At 48.9% G+C, this 19,181-nt stretch overlaps 1 protein-coding gene across 1 annotated transcript in view; it reads left to right on the plus strand.

Annotated features, from left to right (window-relative positions):
- The first annotated feature begins 740 nt into the window (after positions 1-740).
- Positions 741-19,181, plus strand: part of CACNG5 (calcium voltage-gated channel auxiliary subunit gamma 5) — a 33,340-nt gene continuing 14,899 nt past the window's right edge. Inside the window, exon 1 of the mRNA XM_006260267.4 lies at positions 741-916. Within this exon, the coding sequence (XP_006260329.2) occupies positions 753-916 (164 nt within the window). The 5' untranslated portion in view covers positions 741-752. The remainder of the gene's footprint in view (positions 917-19,181) is intronic.

The following is a 19,181-nucleotide window of genomic DNA, read 5'->3' on the forward strand; positions in this document are numbered from 1 at the left end:
CCTCCGGAAGCACGCAGCGTTCATGCTCCCCAACACTGCCACTGGGGTTTTTAATACTCCCCAACACTGCTACTGGGTTTTTTAACACTCCATAGCTGCTACTGGGGTTTTTAATAGTCCACAATGCTGCTACTGGGGTTTTTAATACTCCCCAACACCGCTACTCAGATTTTTAACACTCCATAACTCTGCCACTGGGGTTTTTAATACTCCCCAACACTGCTACTGGGTTTTTTAACACTCCATAGCTGCTACTGGGGTTTTTAATAGTCCCCAACACTGCTACTGTGGTTGTTAATACTCCCCAACACCGCTACTGGGGTTGTTAACACCCCGTAAGTCTGCCACTGTGGTTTTTAATACTCTCCAACTCTGCTACTGGGGTTGTTAACACTCCCCAACTCCACCACTGGGGTTTTTAATACTCCCCAACGCCACTACTGGGGTTGTTAACACTCCCCAACACTGCTACTGGGGTTGTTAACACTCCACAACTCTGCCCCTGGGGGTTTTAATACTCCCCAACACTGCTGCTGTGGTTGTTAACACTCCACAACTCTGCCCCTGGGGTTTTCATACTTCCCCAACACCGCTCCTGGGCGGGGGAGGGGGCTGTTCTCGTTGGGTTGCGGCTCAAGGACATGCCATGCTAGCAGGTGGGGTCTGCCACTAAGTCACTGCGTGACCTTGGGCGAGTCACGGGCTGCGTGTGTTTCGGGGGCCGGGGCTGCCGGAGGCGGGGGCGCCGAGTGATGCGGGCTGGCCGCCTCCTTCCCTCCCCGAGCTGGGCGCATAAAGCGCGACTCCGGCTCCCCTGCGCCCCCTTCCCTTCCCTTCCAGTCCCCGCGCCTCGCCTCCGTCGAGCCGAGCCGAGCCGAGCCGAGCCGGGCAGGGAAGCCGCAGCGTCCGCTCCGAGGTAAGGGCTGGCGGGGCGGGGGAAGCCGGAGCCGGGAGCGGGACCCCGCGTGTGCTCGCACTGCAGCGGGGCTGCGGGCTGGGCGGGCTGGAGCTGGGCGCCGGGGGCTGCTCCCCAGCCAGCCCCTTGTCCCTCTGCAGCCCGGCGAGCGCTGTCGCCCGCAGGACCGCGGCTCCCGAAGCAGCCGGGGAGTAGGCAGCGCCACGCGCTCGCTCGCCCTTCCTCTGCTGTCAAAACCTGGAAGTTTGAAAGGTCTTCGTGGAAGCGCGGCCCCGACAAAAACCCCATCCTACAGGGGTTTTGCATGCAGCCCCGCTCCGCCTGCTATTTGATACGCCCGCTGTCGCGCCCTGGTGTGACTTGGTTATTTGCTTCCCGCTGGTTTTAAGGGAATTAATAGTAGCCGGAGTTTGGGATGCCTGGAAATGCGTGCGGCGGGCTAAGAAAGGCAAACCTCAGCGGCTGCGACCTGTTAAGAGGCCTAAAGGTGAAAGGCAGTGCTGTGTTCGAACTGTCCGACGTACTGAAGGTGCTTTAGAGCGAATGTCTTTGTTTTGGCAAATTTATGTCAGTTAAGGGGTGTTTTGGAGGGACATTTTTACTGTGGATACAGTTATGCTGGCGTAAAAATGCTCTAGCTCTGTGCTGCTCGACCGTTTGGCCCCACAGGCCAAATGAGTGGCACAGGGGGCCAGTCTGCAGGCCAGATTAGACAAGATGTGCCAGCCCTGCACCGTGTGTCAGGATTGGGGCCCCGGGGCCTGGCCCTGTGCACCAGGAGCAGGACCCATGCTGTCCTGCACCCTGATCTCACATGCAGGGCCACAGATGCAGGGCTCCCCTGTGGGTTAGATGACATGGGGCTGGGCTGGATCTGGCCCACTAGCTGGGGTTGAGCACCCCTTGCCCAGACCATTATATTTCATTTCTTTTGCTGAATAGGAGCAAACTAAGCCCTTTCATACTGGTATAATAGTCTCCATACTAGAAGGATTATCCCACTCTCCCCTTGCTGGTGTAGTTAGAGTAATGTGATTATTTTTTTTAATGTGTGAGTAGAACAGACTAACGCATGCAAATCTGTCTCACTTGAATCCTAGGCTTTTACTCGTAGTGTTGCTCTCAACCAGCTTAATGTTTGTAAAAAGCAGCATGGTCTGATCTACCCTGGACTTCTCCCATAGGGTTTGTTAATGCATTCTAGCAACATACTTCTGGCTCTAGCTCAGACAAGGTCAGAGCACTGAAGGGTCTCCAGGTCCCCAGGCTGGTCCTCGTCATGCTGGGGGTGGGAAGGGTGAGACTCTGACAGGGAACTGAAACCACATTATTGTGACCTATCCCATAGGGCAGGGGTAGCTGACCTATGGGACAGGTGCCACGCAAGTGGCGTGAGCAGCCTCTGTGGTATTCAAAAAGCTGGAGCCTGAAGTGATTCAGTCTTTTTACAGGTTACTCTAACCTGCATAGATTGAACCGATTTGCAAGTGGACAGACATCCACTTTTGACTCATGAAATGCAGGCACATGTCTGCAGTGGCTCAGGCCAGAAGCTGGGGTGCGCTAGAGCAAACCCTCTGCTGGAGGGCAACAAAGCTGAGGGAAGCGGGGTGGCCAGGCCGGAGTGTGACTGGGAGGGGTTGAAATAAACCCCCACTCTGGCCTGCAGGGACCCCAACCCGGGTATGCCTGGTGGGGAAGGGGGGAAGCAGCTGCAGTCAGGGGTCCCCATCCCCCCCCACCCCTGCTCACTTGCTGGTTGGAGGCAGGGGCAGGGCCAGACCCCCTTAGCAGAAGGGGAACTGGGGGTTTAATCCCCCCATTGTGTGTGTGGGGGGGGGTGATGGCACAAGCACTGACAGGCTCTGCTCATGCACCTGGGGCTGTGAATGCCAGACGTCAGTAGCCTGAGGGGAAGGGGGTGTTAATCCCCCCTTTGCAGGCAGCAGCAGTGTGGGCACTGACTTGCACCCTGGGCTGAGTCCCTCCGAGGAGCAGCCAGACAGCCGTGGGGAGGGGGGATGTGACCTGGTTGCAGGGAGTGGGGGAGCCTGACTCACCACTGCCTCCCGCTGCAGTAGCGCGGGCCAGGCTGGGGCAGCAGTCTCTGCCTCCCACCTCCAGCCCCACACACTGCCATTTGCAGGTGGGCAGAAGCACGGCTCCCTGCCCCCTGCCTTTCCCGGCGGCAGCAGTGGAGCGAACAATAGCAGTGGGTAGAAGTAAGGCACCTGTCACCCATTGCCTGCTCACAGCAGCACCTTGCACTCAGGGCAGGCTGCTGCAGGCAGGTGCTGCCTACACCCCTGGACTGCAGGGCCAGGCCAGGCTGGACTAAGTCGTGGCAATTCATTGCCTCCCCCTGCTGCTGCTGCCCACATTCATGGCCCGGAGCAGCCCGCCCCAAGTCCCTGGCGCTGCCACTTCGCTGGATCCATCCGGGGGGGTGACAACATCAGGGCTCCTGGCTGCTGAGGATGGAAAAGTCCCTGCTGGCATCTGGGGGCAGGACCAGCCCTGCTCCGCTGGAGCAGAGACACTGCCCAGGGCTGAAAAGCATGCTGGGATGCTGGTGGACTCTGATTTAACTTAAACCGGGAAAGGGTCTGGGACAGAAGTTCCATAAACTGGTTTGACCCAAATCAGTTAAGTCTGATACTACACTTAACCAGGTTTATCTCAAACTGGTTTTGGCCATTTTGAAACTGGTTTATGTGCACTGAACTTATGTTCTGTTACAAGTTTAAACCAGTTCCAGATCACTTCAACCAGTTTGTATGTAACTTTTGTCCCTACGCTGCGTGGCATGCACCCGAAGTTGCGGGGGTGGGGGATGACACAGGAAGCCCAGTGGCAAACAGGGCAGGGAGCAGAAAGTAGAGCAGTATATCAGACAGGGGGCACAGGACAGCAGCAGATCAGGCAGGGGAAGAGGATCAGAGTGGCACTTGGGGACAGTACAGGGGCTAATTTGTGGCACACCTGCCTAAAAGGTTGGCTCCGCTACCATAAGTGAATTAACCATATAAAAATGCCAGTTTTAGAAATGTATCCTCTGAATTTTAAACCCTTTAAGAAATTCATTCTCTCTTTCATTTCTATATCCCAATCTGGTTGGCTTTAACTCTCTATACTCATAAAATTTTCAGAAGAAAATAAAGAGTTTTTCAAATGATTGATTTTAGGGAACCCTCTGCTAACAAAACAATTTGCAATTGTAACTAGGTTTGCTTAGGAGCCGTAAGCACTTTCTTAACGTGGGTTAATCACTCTAGCTCTGTGGAAGTCAATGGAGCTACAGTAGCCGTGGTGGGTATCTGTCCCCTACATTGGGAATTTCAGTTCTGTCACTTCCAAAGGCAATCCATTCTTCCTACATCTGTGTGGATAGGATACATTGACGTTGGTTTACATTCCTTGAAAGATTGCCTACCAGAGAGAGAAAAACTTGAGTTTCACTTTGTCACTGGTGTTAGAACCAATAATGACAACACCATGGTTCACCGCATGATGCAGTCTTGATCTGTGAACACGAGGCACACTGACGTGCAGCAAATATCAAAATGTATGGTGCCCAGAAAAGGAAGGGGGTTAAAAACAATTTTCACTGTAGCTAACCTGCTGAAGAAGATATGAATTTGAGTAAGGCTGCTTGAAAAACACCCAACCTGGTTGTTAAATGAAGTATAATAAAAAATGTTAGATCATACGTTGAAGTTCGAACAAGTGAATTGAGACAGGGTCTGTCTTCACTTCTGCAAATAGTGGTTATTAAAATCCTCTTGGAACTGGTAAGACAGAAAGCTGGAGAGCTCTTCCTGAATACAGAGGACTCTTGACTGGTTGTTCAACATCGTGTAAGCATTACCCATCTCGTCTCCCTAGCATCTACTTCTTTTGCAGACCTGAGAAAGAACATTTTGTGCCTGAAAGCTTGTCTAATACTTCTCCCGACTCTATACTTGATCCAGTATATGATATTACCAAACAAAGCTTGCTTCACAACCTCTTCAGGCTGACATTTTTAGCATCTTTCTTAGTTGTTTGCTTTTTTTCCCCAGGCATGAATTAAACCTAGCACAGTCCATTTTCCAACTCAAATACAATTGTATTATTTTCTGACAAGCAACAGGAAGCTTGTTTGCTTTGTATGGAGCTCTGGTTTTCTTTGCAGTGCAGGCGCCCTCCCAACCATTCATTGCAACCCCCTGAATGAAAAGGGCGGGCGGCAGGAGAGGATGGCTTTTCCGGACTTGTGGGGGAGGATGATGTGCCCCACCTTCCTCATGGAGGAGACGACAGAATAGCATGGGGGGAGAAAGGCATCACCTTAGCTGATGGAAAGCCCACTGGGTTCAGTTAAACCATTGGTGTTGCAGCCCCTGACAGTACCAGTTATTTTCTCCAGTGCTAGAAGCCAGATCTTCTCACTCAATGCCTTTTTGTGAAGGTAACAAGGGGGGATAATTTAACCCTCAGAAGAAAGCCCTGCTGTAGGAGTTAGCATTGTTCTACCGCCATGCCTTTTGTTTCCAGGCTTTCCTTTTGCATTCACAAATAACGCATGCTTGGGCTAATTTTGGAGATAACTGTGCTGTTATTTTTGAGGTGGGGCTGCTTCATACTGCTGCATTGAGATTTACATAAAAGTCAAATCCAGTAGAGTCACATTCTCTGTCTGTTGAGCTCTGACAAGGTAGGAAAATGATAGGTCCACATCTCGGGCTACCAACAAGGGGTCCTCACAGTAGCTCCAAAACGAAGTGCTAGAGTAATTCTCCATGTAATTATCAGCCAATTCCTCCAAGGACCCAGTCTGGTAGTGAAGGATGTCCTGGGCAGAACAGAGCCTTGGTTATATTCTCTTCTCATGCTCCTTAAGCAAGTAGCAGGACTGGGCAGAGAAGCCACTGCATTAACTGAGGACCACTGGTGGTCTTCCCAAAGCCAGATTGTTCAGCTTGAGGGCTGCTTTGAACCAGCAAAACTCAGCTGGAAATCCTCCTTGTGTCTCTTGTGCCTATAGTTCTTTTGACTTCAGTGGGTGTGTCTACACAAGATGCTACTGCTCGGTTATTACTGCGCTTTAATTTAGTTCTTGTATTGGCAAGTACTAAATAAATGCACAGTAACAGGCGTTACTACACAGTAGTGCTAGCAAATGCCATTTAGGTGACACTACTGTGCAGTAGCCTAATAATACTGCACAGTAGCATATTAGCACTGTCCATGCTGTGACATGTTACTGCACAGTATTGTTCAGTACTGAACAGTCAGCGTCTTGTGTAGACGCGCCCAGTGAGACCATTCCCAGGAGCAAGGTTTTGGTCATCAGAGTGTTCTGGGATTGGAAATCTTGTAGAGAGAAGAAACAAGCATCTTCCCCGAGAGCCCTTTTTCATCTGCCATCATCTGACATGCATCTGTCCAGAGGGGTGGCCAGGAGATGGGCAAACGTGCATGTGCTTGTTTCTCCAATTCCTTGGAGCACTACAGCAGCAGTTGAATATACTCGCTGAACCAAATGAATCCCTACCTGGCACAGTCCATGCCTTGGACCTTGAAACGTCATCTTCTACTTCAGCATTGTGAGAGAAGAAAGGCAAATAATATACCAGCCTACCAAAGAATTCATTAATGTGTATGTATCTATATGTATATATGTGTGTGTGTGTGTGTGTGTATCAGTAGGGTACTGTCTGCACAAGCATATGGTACCAAAAGTACCCAAAACAACCCATGAGATGGAATGAATACCATTAATTTATTTTTATTTTTTTTATAATTCACTTTAGTAAGTCTTAAAAGACATGGGTTTAATGTGCCAATGTGCAGTAGAATTAATCTATTGCACATTAGCATCATGTAAAAGATGTGCACCGGCGCTACTGCACAGTAGCACCAATTATGTTATTACAGGTACTAAACTTAATGCGCCATAATTACCGCACATGAATGCATGTGCAGATGTGCCCACTGAGGGGTAAGAGTCTTAACTAGCATTGGTGGAACTTGAGTTCCTAAGCCACTTAAGGACTTAAGAAAAGTTTTATCCTTAAACTTAAGCAGCTATGTATTTGTTCCTGGCTCTTACTAAGAAAGAAGGGCTTACTCCATTGTGTAACTTGGCCCATTTTGAATTCATACTAAACAGAATTTTGTCTCCCTTAGGATGGACATTTCATCTGTAGCTTAAAACTACTGCTTGTTAGTAAGATAACTCATTACGTCTGTGCTTACTAATGATGGAAGGATGTTTGGAGGTAAAATAAAAGTAATATACAATATGGCATGCATTGACCCAAAGGAACTCGCTGATTAATTTTCTTGTTCAATGCACACCCACCTATCCTATGCATCTGGGTGAAATCCTTCTTCATAGAGAGCAGACGCTTAAGTCTGTCAGGAAGAAGCAGGGAGGAAACCACCTACCTCTGCTGACAGCAAACTATGTATGGCTCATCACTTCTCAGGAGGAATCCCTCCCCACCACCCCAAACCACCTTGAAAATATGCCTGGCTGGGGATAGCTTTATGTATTGCATTTTTCCTTTTCTTTGCAAAGCGTGGTGTGTTGTGAGTTATGAATGTCAGTGAGTTATGAATTGGCAGTGTCCCAGTAGGAAGGGGTTGAGCTCGGGTTCCTAGCCACCTCTGCTCTCCTTTACCCCAAGGTGTCTTGCCCCAAGTAGCCATGTGGTGTGAGGGAGAGAGATTCAACAGTTTCCGGGTTGGAGATAGCCACTGGACACAGCAGAGACTTTCCTAGCAATTAACAGTGAGGAACAGAAATTGTGGTGCAGACCCATGTGAGGTCCTGTCTTTCTTTCTCACCCCCAAACATAGGAGGGCTATAACATATTCCTCCACCAGGAATACAAGGAGAGAGGCTTTATTCTTCCTGGAACATGTGGCAGGATCCATGCTAGAAGCAGGACCCTTAGACTTTGTTCTCCATCTGCTGATTGGGTCTTTGTTTCAACACGAGGAGCTTGTACCCTCCAGACGCGCACCTTCTCCTAGCTGGACCAGCTCACGTCAACAAGCTCAATAAATGAAGCAAACATGGAGACCATCCAGGACATTCAGACTCCACCGCATTATGGATTTGCAATCAAATCCAAACCAGAACAGCTTGTCTGAGTAAAAGAATATAGTGCTCCTGGGAGCAATTCTGGACACCAGATAAACGCCAGGTTATTTGTCAGAGAAATGAATAGAGCAATAAGTAGTCAGAGAAAGTAGCTCCACTAGATGACAAAAGCAGCTAGTTAGGGTATTGGTAATGTCAGACTGGGCTTCATGAGGTAAGAATAAAGGATCGTTTAAACTCTTTAAACTTAAGTAGCACCTTCTGTCTAAAGCTCTTGCAGAATTATAGGCACACACATGAATTTAACCTCCCAACCCATTTACCCCTCCTCTCCGTGAAGGAAAATTGTTCCTGTTTAACAGGCAGGGAGACAAAGGCATAGCGAGCTGTCAGTCCCAAGGCCAGATGAGTTCTTTAGGGTGTATCCACAATAATAGTGAGGTTACCCTTCACCTCCTCATTTATTCTTACACTACAGGCTGCCCCACAGCCATCCACTGTGCCACTTGTTCCTCAAGCAAAGCCCTTCTGGAAGTCCAACTTGTTTCTCCTTGTCTGGGCTTGCTCTTAATTGCTGGTTGTTCTGCAAGGGCCAGAAGTCAGGAATAAGGAGTTATGGGCCTGCCACTGGCAGATTGCAGAGGGCAGGTGAGGAGCAAGCAGGCTCAGTCTTAGAGCCGGAAGCTCAGCAGAGATCACGGCTTGGGCTAGATTGCTTCTAGGGATTTTCATTGTAGATGGTTGTTTGGTTTGGCCTTGGGAGGAGGCTCCAAGGTCAACCCTCACTAGCATGTATATATTGCCATAGATTCTCAAGCCATTGTCCATCACTGTACAGCAAAGCAACTGTATGGAAATGAGTAGCGAGGTCCTGGAAATCCCAGGATATGCATAGGTATACATACAGGTTATGCAAAAGTGTGATTACTTTGAAAGTGCAGAAAGAGCCACAATTCATTCAAGAAAGCAAATACAATAGAAGCAAATCTAAGCAAGTGAGAAGATTGTCTAAACAGGCATGCATTCGGTTGAAAGCAGCTGAAGTTTCATCCAGCGGAGAATGACTAGTACTAAGGTGGTAGAAACCTTACTTAGACCCATATGTGGATGCTCTGTCCCAAGCAAAGTCTAAGCCATCTGTTTATAAGGATTAGCAGCTTCAAGGATTGACATATTATTCAGATCCAGAAAAGCTGAGTTTTTAACTATAAAGAAAATGTTTATCAGAGATGATATTTAAGTCAGATGGTGTCAGTGCTATTGGAGTCAATATGAGGCGCTTCTACAAGGGTGCAAAACAGGATCACAATGAGATTAAAGCAGGGGTGTTGGGGAAAGCACGTTTAAACCAACAGGATGAAATAGCAGCTTCCTTTCCACCAGCTCTCACATGAGCACTACGTCTATGCACCTTGTAGATCTTCAATGTCTAACTAAGAGCGTGCTCCAAAACACACTGCATCATTGGGATCTTTCCACTGGCTTTAGTAGGGTCTGATAAGGCCCTATAATCGGTTACTGTAGGTCTGGCAGTAGGTCTAGCTCTTGCTTTGTCTCCAAACTTTTTTATACTTATGGACCATTCCTTGAGAAGTGTACAAGCACATTGTTTCTTTGTTCCTACACAAAAATGCTGTCAGCATCGGTGAATTAGGCCTTCCAGCAGTGATGTTACTGTAGCTAATTCCCATTGCATGTCAAAACCAGTTTACCTGTTATATTCTTAATTTTGCCCAATTATTGCCAGTCATGGGATAAGGTGCTAAGAGCTAAGTCCTGTGGTTCATATCCATGGGTAGTTTGCTGCAGGGGTGCACTGCCTGCACATTTTGTAAAAAATAACCATTTCTCCTGGGATGCTGACTGCAGGAACAAATCAGTCATCTGGGTTAGTTTCATGTGTTATAATGAACACGAACTTGCAGGCTTGCTTCCAGGTATCAGTCAGAATAGAAAAGTCAGTTCCTTAGTTAAATCTGTAGCATCTGTCATAGCCAGTTCCTGTATATCTTTAAACAGATCATTGTCTCTTGTCGTGGTTCCCAACCACTGGATCTCACAGTTATAAGCCCCCTGGGTCTGGGTAGTGACTGAGAACTTCCTAGATCTGGTCTCTCTGCTGCATATTGACCCGGGGCTGGGCACATGACTTATGAGGACAGACTGAGGGAACTGGACTAATTTAGTCTAGAGAAAAGAAGACTGAGGAGGGGATTTAATTGCAGCCTTCAACTACCTGAAGCAGAGTTCAAAAAAGGATGGAGCTGGCCTGTTCTCAGTGGTGGCAGATGGCAGGACAACGAGCGACAGTCTCAAGTTGGAGCAAGGGATGGTTAGGTTAGATATTAGGAAGAATTTTCTCACCAGGAGGGCAGTAAAACACGGGAACAGGTGACCCAGAGAGGTGGTGGAAGCTCCCTCCTCGGAGGATTTTAAAACCCGGCTAGACAAAGCTTTGACTGGGATGATGGAGTTGGGGCTGGTCCTGCTTGGAGCAGGGGGTTGGACTAGATCTGGTCCCTTCCAGCCCTCATTACCTATGACTCTGTATCCACCGGCAGACCCCAGGTTCTGACACCTTTCTTGGGCAGCGGGACCCCACAGCCTAGCCAACCCTGAGCCTCTAACCAGTGCCTCCGGCCAAGCTTCTTACTGGATTAGGTGCATTCACCCAGAGCCAATTGGCTGCAGGATCCGTGGCTTCTCAATTAACTTATTTTAGAGAGAATGTGGCAGTAAAGTACAGGCTCAGCAAAGGACTCTTCCATACACACACTTTAGTCTTCTATTTTTAAGAGAATCAGGCATGTGAAAAATAGAAAACTCTTCCATGTAACACAACTCTACAGCCCTTTGCCCCTGAATTCTGGGGTGGGCCTGAGTCCATCGAGTCAGGCAGCCCTTCTTGCCTGTTTGGCTCGGCGCTCTTGCTCCTGTCAGGGCAAAAGCCCATCTGGCTTCGAGAGCTTTCTTTTTAAATAGCATCTGACACTTTTCTGGCCTTTCCAGTGCCACTGGGAACTTCCTAGGCTTCAACATTTCCAACTCCCCAGTTGGCTTCTGGGTATCAACTCCCTTCAATTCAATGAGCTTGCTGGTGACAGAGTCATTGTTTCTACAGCCATTCAACGCTGCCAGCCCTTGATGGCCCTGTCACAGTTTCCCAGAAATAGCCTGTCCATTCAGTGTCAAGTTCCTCCTACAAAAATGAATGCTTTGAGCCACAGTCAAAATTAGAGTCAAATGGGAGGTTGAAGCTTAACAGCCATTCACCCAACTAGCGCAGTTCATAATTTGACACCGATATTGCCTTCAAACTGCACAAGAGCCATTTAAAATTAGGCAGTAATATATAATCACTGATGATCAGAAGATCACTCTGTTGAACAGTTCAGCTGAAAACTGAAGGGCCTGAACTGGCTATTGCAATCCTTGCTGCACCTTCCTCATGTGACCGTCCTGTAAAGAAGGACCGTCCAACTGGCGGCCTGAGGGCTCCTGTGGCTGCCTCTCTCACAACTGTGCCGTCGGGTAGAGCCTAGGGAAGGCCTCATGTGGCTGGTTCTGCCTGTGTGGAGAGGGGCCACGCATTGCCCGATGAGGAAGTGGAGGCTAGAGGCTATGCACCACCCAGGCAGTCCACACACTCAGGGGGGGATCCCAGGGTTTCATCCCTGCAGCATCCTGTCAGTGCGGTGTGCAGGCTGGGGGTTGCATGCCAGTACCATGTGCAACACCTGGCTGCAGGGAAGTTGGACAGCCCTGATGTAAAGGGCCGTGGGACAACATCAACAAGACAAGCTAATTCCACATAATTAATCATTCTTCAGACATGCCCTGCCCCAAAGAGTTTACAATACGAATGCACAAGACAGTGGGCATGTCTACATGTGCGCCGGACTGCGCAGTTGTTACTGCACCGTCATGTAGTACTTGCTAAAACTTAAACGAGTACTAAATGACTGTGCAGTAACAACAGCGTAGTCCAGTGCACATGTAGACGCATCCACTGTCTTGTTCATTTGTATTGTAAACTCTTTGGGGCAGGGCTTATCTGCACAGGACCGAGCACAATAGGGCCTCAATCCTGGTACTTAAGCAAGTACTAAATTACTGCGCAGTAACCGGCATTACTGCGCAGCCCTGATGCTGCACATTTTTTTCCCCATGCTACTGTGCAGTAGCATCGGCATCACGGTTCATGCCCACTGACACTATGTCACCATAGCAATGAGCTATGGTTATGTACCTCGTCGCTACAACGACATAGCATCTCATGTAGATGTGCCCAGAGAAAAGCTGAGAAGGGCTTAGAAAAGGGCAATGGGGAGGATTAAGATTTAAAGTGTAAAACCGAAGGGTCCATGGGGAATAGCAACAGACTTACCTAAATTCCTGCAAGAGTTTTCCTACTGTATCTCCTGGGACCTGAGCATTCAGTCCAGGAAATGAGAATGAAGTTTACTGAAATTATGGGAGACTTATATTTTGAATACATCAAAAGAGTCCTGACATTATTTTATGCTTTAAAAACTGCAGTGAAGCCAGATAACATATAATGATTGGTAGGATGTCTTCCAATACGTTAATTGGTGAGTTAAAACAAAGAGGCGAAGAAATCTTCACCCGGTGAAGATTAGGTTCTGTTTTCATCATCCATCTGGAGGCTTGCAAGAGGCTTTTTTAGAGCAGGTGCACAAACCCCCCCGTACTGCCATGGGATGGCTCCACATCTCTCAGTGGTAAAGCTATCAAGAAGCAAAGCTTTCACTTAGCCAGTTTATGCTAATGCCACTTGAGCTGCTAAAATGCTAATCTGAAGTGTAGACAATACCCTCGTTCTCTCGTTTAATGATGATACTGTTTCAGTGCCCAGTGGCTTTGTGGTAAGGCAGGATTCTTGGGGAAGGTGGAAGTACTCTCCTCCTGGCTGACTAACAAGGCATCTACTCTACATTAGCAAGTGTCTTTTAATAAGACATCCTGGGTAGAGGTCTCCTAGGCTTGTCTGCATGCATGTGCACGCACACCCGCATATATATATATATATATATACACACACGTACACAACCATATGCTGTTTGTCTGCAGGGCTCATTGTTCAGCAATTAAGATGGTGCTTGGAGGATTTTTCAGGCCTCTCCCTCTTTTAGGTCCTTTTCACCGGGAAAGGGAGACCTGTTTCATAAGATGCTACAGATGTTGCTGTTCCCAAGCAGGAGCTGTGGGAGATATTTGAATGTGGGAAGAGCCCTTGCATTAGTGCAGGCACCCCCCTTCTCAAGCTCTGCTACTGCCTGAGTGCCAGTACTTGTGCGTACCGCGTGGGACGTAGGAACCTGAGAGAAGGGGAGGTGGAATTTCAGTTGGCTCTCCAGGTTTCCTCCACTACTGCTTAATTTAACTCAAGCTGTCATGCCGCTGTAGCTCCAGCTATTGCGTCCCATCTGCATCAAGCACTCAAAGCAAGGGGCAAGCAGATGAAATGCTGAGCGAGAGCTTAATCCACCCCACTGCTCCTACTAAAAACAATGATCCTGGCGCATCCCTTGCCCACACCTTCCATAACTAACCTCTTTTCACAGTGAGTTATTCTTAGCTTGTCTGTAGGAGTGCAACGTCGTAACACAAAGGAAGTTCATGCTTCAGTGTTTTTAATTTGTGTCTTATGCAGGGTTAAAAGTGCCTGCTTGACACAGGAAAAAGCACATATATTTTTTTTTTTTCAAATCTAGATTAAAACATTTTAAATGGCTTGCATGGCAGGATACAGAACAGCTAATCTGCCCTGCTTGAAGACTGTGGAGCCCTTGAAATGCTCAATTAGTTATGGAAGAAACAGCTTTAATTTCTCTTTCTAAATACAGCAAGTGCCTTAAACTTGTCAGGAGTATTGTGATTCAGAGTTGAGTCTTGTTTTTAAATGGCTTAAAAGGGGAAATGCGTGAGTTAAATCTCATGCTGCGACTAATAAATCAATGATATCTGCCTGGCTTGCAAATTTGTGTTTGGTTCCCCAAAATGTTTGTGTTGGGGAAAATATGCAAGAAAAAGTTTTGACATTTCCTGCCAAAATGCTTGGATATTTTCAGCTGGAAATGATTTCCTCTTAAAACTGAAAGCCATTTTGCATTTTCTAAAATCCTAAAAATGCTGATAATCAAAACACAATGTTTTGCTTGAGCAAAATTGAATTTTTTTTTACTTTCTAATGTGCCAAAAATGTCAACCAGTTCTTGTTTGCATCACCCCTAAATGCATTTTTTTTTATTCTTCAGAATTAAAAGAATTTGCTTCAGGCCAGTGAATGAAAAGGTTGCGGTGATACTGCAGCCAGGAAATATGCAGGGCTCAAGGGTTTTTGATGATACCTTTATTGGACGTGTCTACATGAGATGCCAACTGTGCAGTAGCCTAACAATACTGCACAGTAGCACGTCACAGCACAAACAGTGCTAATACGTTAGTGTGCAGTAGTATTAGGCTACTGCACAGTAGCACAAGTGAACGCCTTTTTAGTGATGCTACTGCGCAGTAATTCCAGTTACTGCGCATTTATGTAGTGCTTGATTATACAAGTATTAAATGTAGATGCACATTAACGAACCACTGCACATTAACGAACACATAGACATGCCCACTGAGTAGTTGGGAGAGATGTTAGAAACGTTCTGAGGTACAAAGTGCCATTCTTCAGGTCTTCAGCCCCACACCTGAAGAAAAGCATCCTGGACCTGGAAGCTTGTCTAATATCTCTCCCAAGTATGCAGTTGGTCCAATAAAGTTATCACCAAAAAACTTTGGTCCCAGATCAAATGCATATGTAGACGCACCCTGTGAGAAGCGGTCTGCTTGCAAGTAAATGCTCCCGAGCAGGCACCTACATGTGCAGAGATGTGGGAGCAGATTTGCTGCTCCTAGTAGCAAACTGTTTCCGCTGTGTCCCTGCAGTGTGTCTCTGCTACCATCAGGGCTCTGGCCGCAGCTGTCAGCAGCCATCTTTTAAGAGGCAGCCCAACTCTGCTCCCTGACCAGCCACTTTTCTGGCAGTGAGCAGTGTGCAGAGGCCAGAGCCAGGACACAACAGCTCTCTTGCCATAGCCCCTCCCTCCCCATGCCATGGCCGTTCCAGCCCCTGCCCCTGGCAGCCATGCCCAGCGTCCCAGGCTCCTGCTGGCCCTGGTGCTGGCCCCTGCTGCAAAGGCCCTGGGCAAGCCAGAAAACCCATCAGTGGGGGCCAGGGCACTGGGTGCAAGAGGCTCTAGCCAACCACCTTCCCCTGCACTCCGCAATGTAGCTCACCTGGACAGCTGCCCACCCCCAACACCACGCTCATATTTATTGAAAAACACTTGTATTGCCCTCGCATCAAACAGCCCCCACCTCCCTTCTCCCTCCCCAACAACAGAGCCCCACTCGCTCCCCGGGGGCTGTGGGCCACTGGGTGCTGACCGCAGGCAGCCTGCCTCCCCTGCCCCATTCCCAGGCAGGACCAGGCCAGGCTTCAGACCCCGCTGCCCACCTTCTACGGCAGGCCAGCCTGTTTCCTGTGTTACCACCAAGTCCATGGCTTGTGGGGTGTGGAGCTCACCAATAACTGGGACACAGAGCTGCCTGCACCCCCACCCTGGGGCCAGCTCCCCACGGTGGCACCTCTGTGCCCCAAGCATGCTCCTGCTGCACATGTCCTAGGTGCAGTGCGAGGAGCTGTTTGCGTGGACCAAAGGGTGCCCGACCCACTATGCCCTGCTGCTGCTGGCCATGGTGCCCCAGGAGCACCAGCACACCTGGCATGGGACCCTGAGCTTCAACAGTGCAGGGGGCAAGCTTGTGTTGCCCTGCAACCTCTGCCACCGTCTGAAGGGCTGCGTGTGGCTGTGCTACACACCCCTGTCCCCTGAAGCTGAGGAGGACATCACCGCCGGCATCAACACATTCCTCAACATGTGAGAGGCCCATGTCCACCTAGCTGCAGGGGCACGGGCTGCTCAGTAAAGTTTTGCACTTTCTCCCACCTCCCTGTATGCATTGAGGGGGAACCCAGGGGCCAGGGGAGTGTGGGCAAGGAGGTGGGGCAGGGGCTGGGGCAGGTAGAGCCCTCTCCCCAGTGCAGGGCTTACCACGTGGGCAATGCTGGTGTGCCCGGCAGCTCCAGCCAGTCCCGGCAGGGCTTCCCCCTAGGGAAGAGCTGGCGCTGCTGGCAGCCACCAGTGACATGGCTGGCCATGCCTTGTGACTGGGGCTGAAGTCATGCAGCTGTCAGGGCAGGCTCTGGCCTGGGCTCCCTGAGCTGCTGCTGGAGGCTGGGGGTGGGAAATGCAGCAGGATGGGCTGCTGGCAGCCTGAGGGACCCTCCCCTGGCACCACATCACCGCAGATGCCAGGCTGGTGCAGGGGCTTGGGCAGACTGCCCATGCTGCAGTAGACAACATGGCTGCAGCCTGGGTCTCAGGGTGTGAGGATGTCTGTCTGTCAGCTGCCACAAAGAGCATGGTCTTGCAGGCATGCCCCAACTGACGGTTGTGGTCGGTGATGGTAACCTGCTGTGCCTGCAAGGCCTTTACCTTTATGTGGCACTGCCATACCAACCAGTCGTTCCCACATCCAGCCTGACAGCCCCTCATAGATGTGGGTGTTGGAGCACACACCCTGTGCAAACTGCTGCTGCACCTACACACCCTCACAGTGCCACGAGGTCACTGGTCTTCTCCATGGACCTGTTGGGGCCCCAGGAGATAGCCTGTGGCATTGGCAGTGATACCATTGGTGCTCCCATGCCAGGTGTCCGGGCCTCTTCATGGCTGTCCCTGTCCTGCTTGATCTGGGCACCTGCCTGTAGCGCCCGGCACAGGGTAACAGCATGGGACTAGCAGCCACGTAGCAAGGCGATGCCCCACAGCACTGCAGGGTCTGGCCAGGCTGCTGGGGTTAGCTGTGGGCAGCTGGAGCTGGCCCCAGTGGCCAGGAGCTGCATGCAGCTGGGACTCAGTGCTGGCAGGCCTGGAAGGAGCCTGTAGCACCCTGCCAGGCAGCAGTGCTGGGGTGCAGGCTGGCTGGCACAGCTGGGCTGCAGCCTGTGCAGGGGGATGATTAAATTTGCTCATGACTAAATTTGCTTCTTTCATTTGCAGGTAGCAAATTTACATGCAAGTAGCATCATTTACTGCACACTAAATATGTGCACGTGTAGACACGCACTCTTACTGTGCAGTAAACTATACTACTGTGCAGTAAAGCATCTTGTGTAGACATGCCTATTGAAGCAAAAATCAGTTTGCACCACAGGCACCAACTTTTATTTTTCTGGAGGGGGGCGGGGGAGAGGGCTAAGATGATGGACATGTGGAAAGTTTTACACATTTCAGGTGACAACCTTCTTCCCAAGGGAGGCCAAGGCCTTCAGGTCCCCACGTACTCAGCCCCTATGGGTTACACAGATTTACTCTCGACTAATAGTCTGCTGCTCCTTCCACTATCCCACGATCCCACTGCCTCCATTAATATTATTCTCTGATGCAATCTTACTACATTCATTTTTCTGGGGTTTTAGCTCTTGTTCCTTTATATTTATACTATCACTCCTGCTGGCAAGCAGTACCCATTGTTCTGCTTTGTAAGGGTCTGACTTAGACTTTTAGTAATTTTGCCTCTGATTTCAGTGAAAACAAGTCAAAACCCATTCTCCGAAACTGCAGTTTAGGAGTTCTAATGTGGAAGATAAATGAAGATTGCTAGCTTTACTGATGACAATCCTGTAAATATCTATAATATAAAGGGAAAGTGCTGCTTATATACCTAATACAGTAGTACATATAGACATCAACAGATTGGTAACATTAGGAGTAACACAGCAAAGTGAGACGTCTGCAGTCCTAAAGTGAAAGTCCCAAACGGGTGCATCTACATGAGATACTGCACGGTAGCAGTTAAAAATAACCATGCAGCAACTGGTCTGCGCAGTCATGCTGGTTATTGCACAGTACTTGCTGGTTAAGCAAGTACTAAATGACTGCTCAGTAACAACTGTGCAGTCTGCCGCATGTGTACACATGCCCAATTTTTATTTTCTTCCAGATTTATCTTCTGGTCTCTACAGTGATAAATATTTCTCCACTGTGATATGCTAAATAATCTAGCATATTAAAAGGTAACATTTCAAATGGTGTCTCTTATTGGGAATTCATAATATAATACAGCAAGTTGATGAATATTGTATGCAGGCCTTTGTATACACGGGCTGCGTACTGCTTGTCAGGACAGAGGTATGACAGGGAAAGTGTCAGACCTTGCTAGTGATTCAGACACAGACTTCATGCCTGGGTTGTAGATAGACATCTCTACTTCACCATTGCAGGAAGTGCTCCAAGGTCTCACCTAATTTTCTTTTGACTAACACTTCCACATCAAATCGCCAGGTTTGAGTCTCACGGTGACATGTAAGTGAAGTTCCTACTTGTCTTTTCTTTTTTTTCTTTTTTTGAAACCCTTGATGTGTGTCCCTCGTTTGAATAACTCCGACTCAGACAACTGAAACGATGACGTTTCTCGCGTGGTCTGCAACCTCCTGCCCAGGAGCCTGCTTCTTCCTGTGCGCTCTCAGCACAGTGGGCTGGTCCTGCACTTCTGAACTGCTGCGCACCTGAAGCACGTGCATGTGTGGCGTGCTCTGTACGCTGACATCCGCTGCCTCCTGTTTGCTGATGTTCAGAGTACGGTACGGGCGTCTTCTGCTTGGCAAAGCATTTGGTGCTGCCTGGCAAAGAGGTGAGGTTCCTAAGAGACAGGCTTAGTTGAACAACCCAGGTGCTGTCCTTTACAAACAGGCTCTCTCAGGATTATATTTCGATGCAGCAACTAATTGTTAATGAGCTCTTGAATGTAAGCATCTGGCCTAACGTGGAGTTTGTGTGCACTGTGGTGTTTTTTTCTTAGTAATTAGAAGTTTCCAGGGTCATTGAAAGTTAGGCGCTAACATTTGGACAGCTGCGAATGCTATAGCATGGTAAATACGTCTGACACGTACAGTGAGAGAGTCCACTTGAAGAGAGAAAGCAGCTTCCTGAACAAGGAATTGGAATATGTCTCGGAAGATGTGGGTTCAAGTCCCACGTCTGCCATAGATGCCCTGTATGACCTAGGGAATATTGCTTACTCCCTGTGCTTTGTAAAGTG

This window comes from Alligator mississippiensis, chromosome 8 (assembly GCF_030867095.1).
Source record: "Alligator mississippiensis isolate rAllMis1 chromosome 8, rAllMis1, whole genome shotgun sequence".
NCBI classification, from domain to species: Eukaryota; Metazoa; Chordata; order Crocodylia; family Alligatoridae; genus Alligator; species Alligator mississippiensis.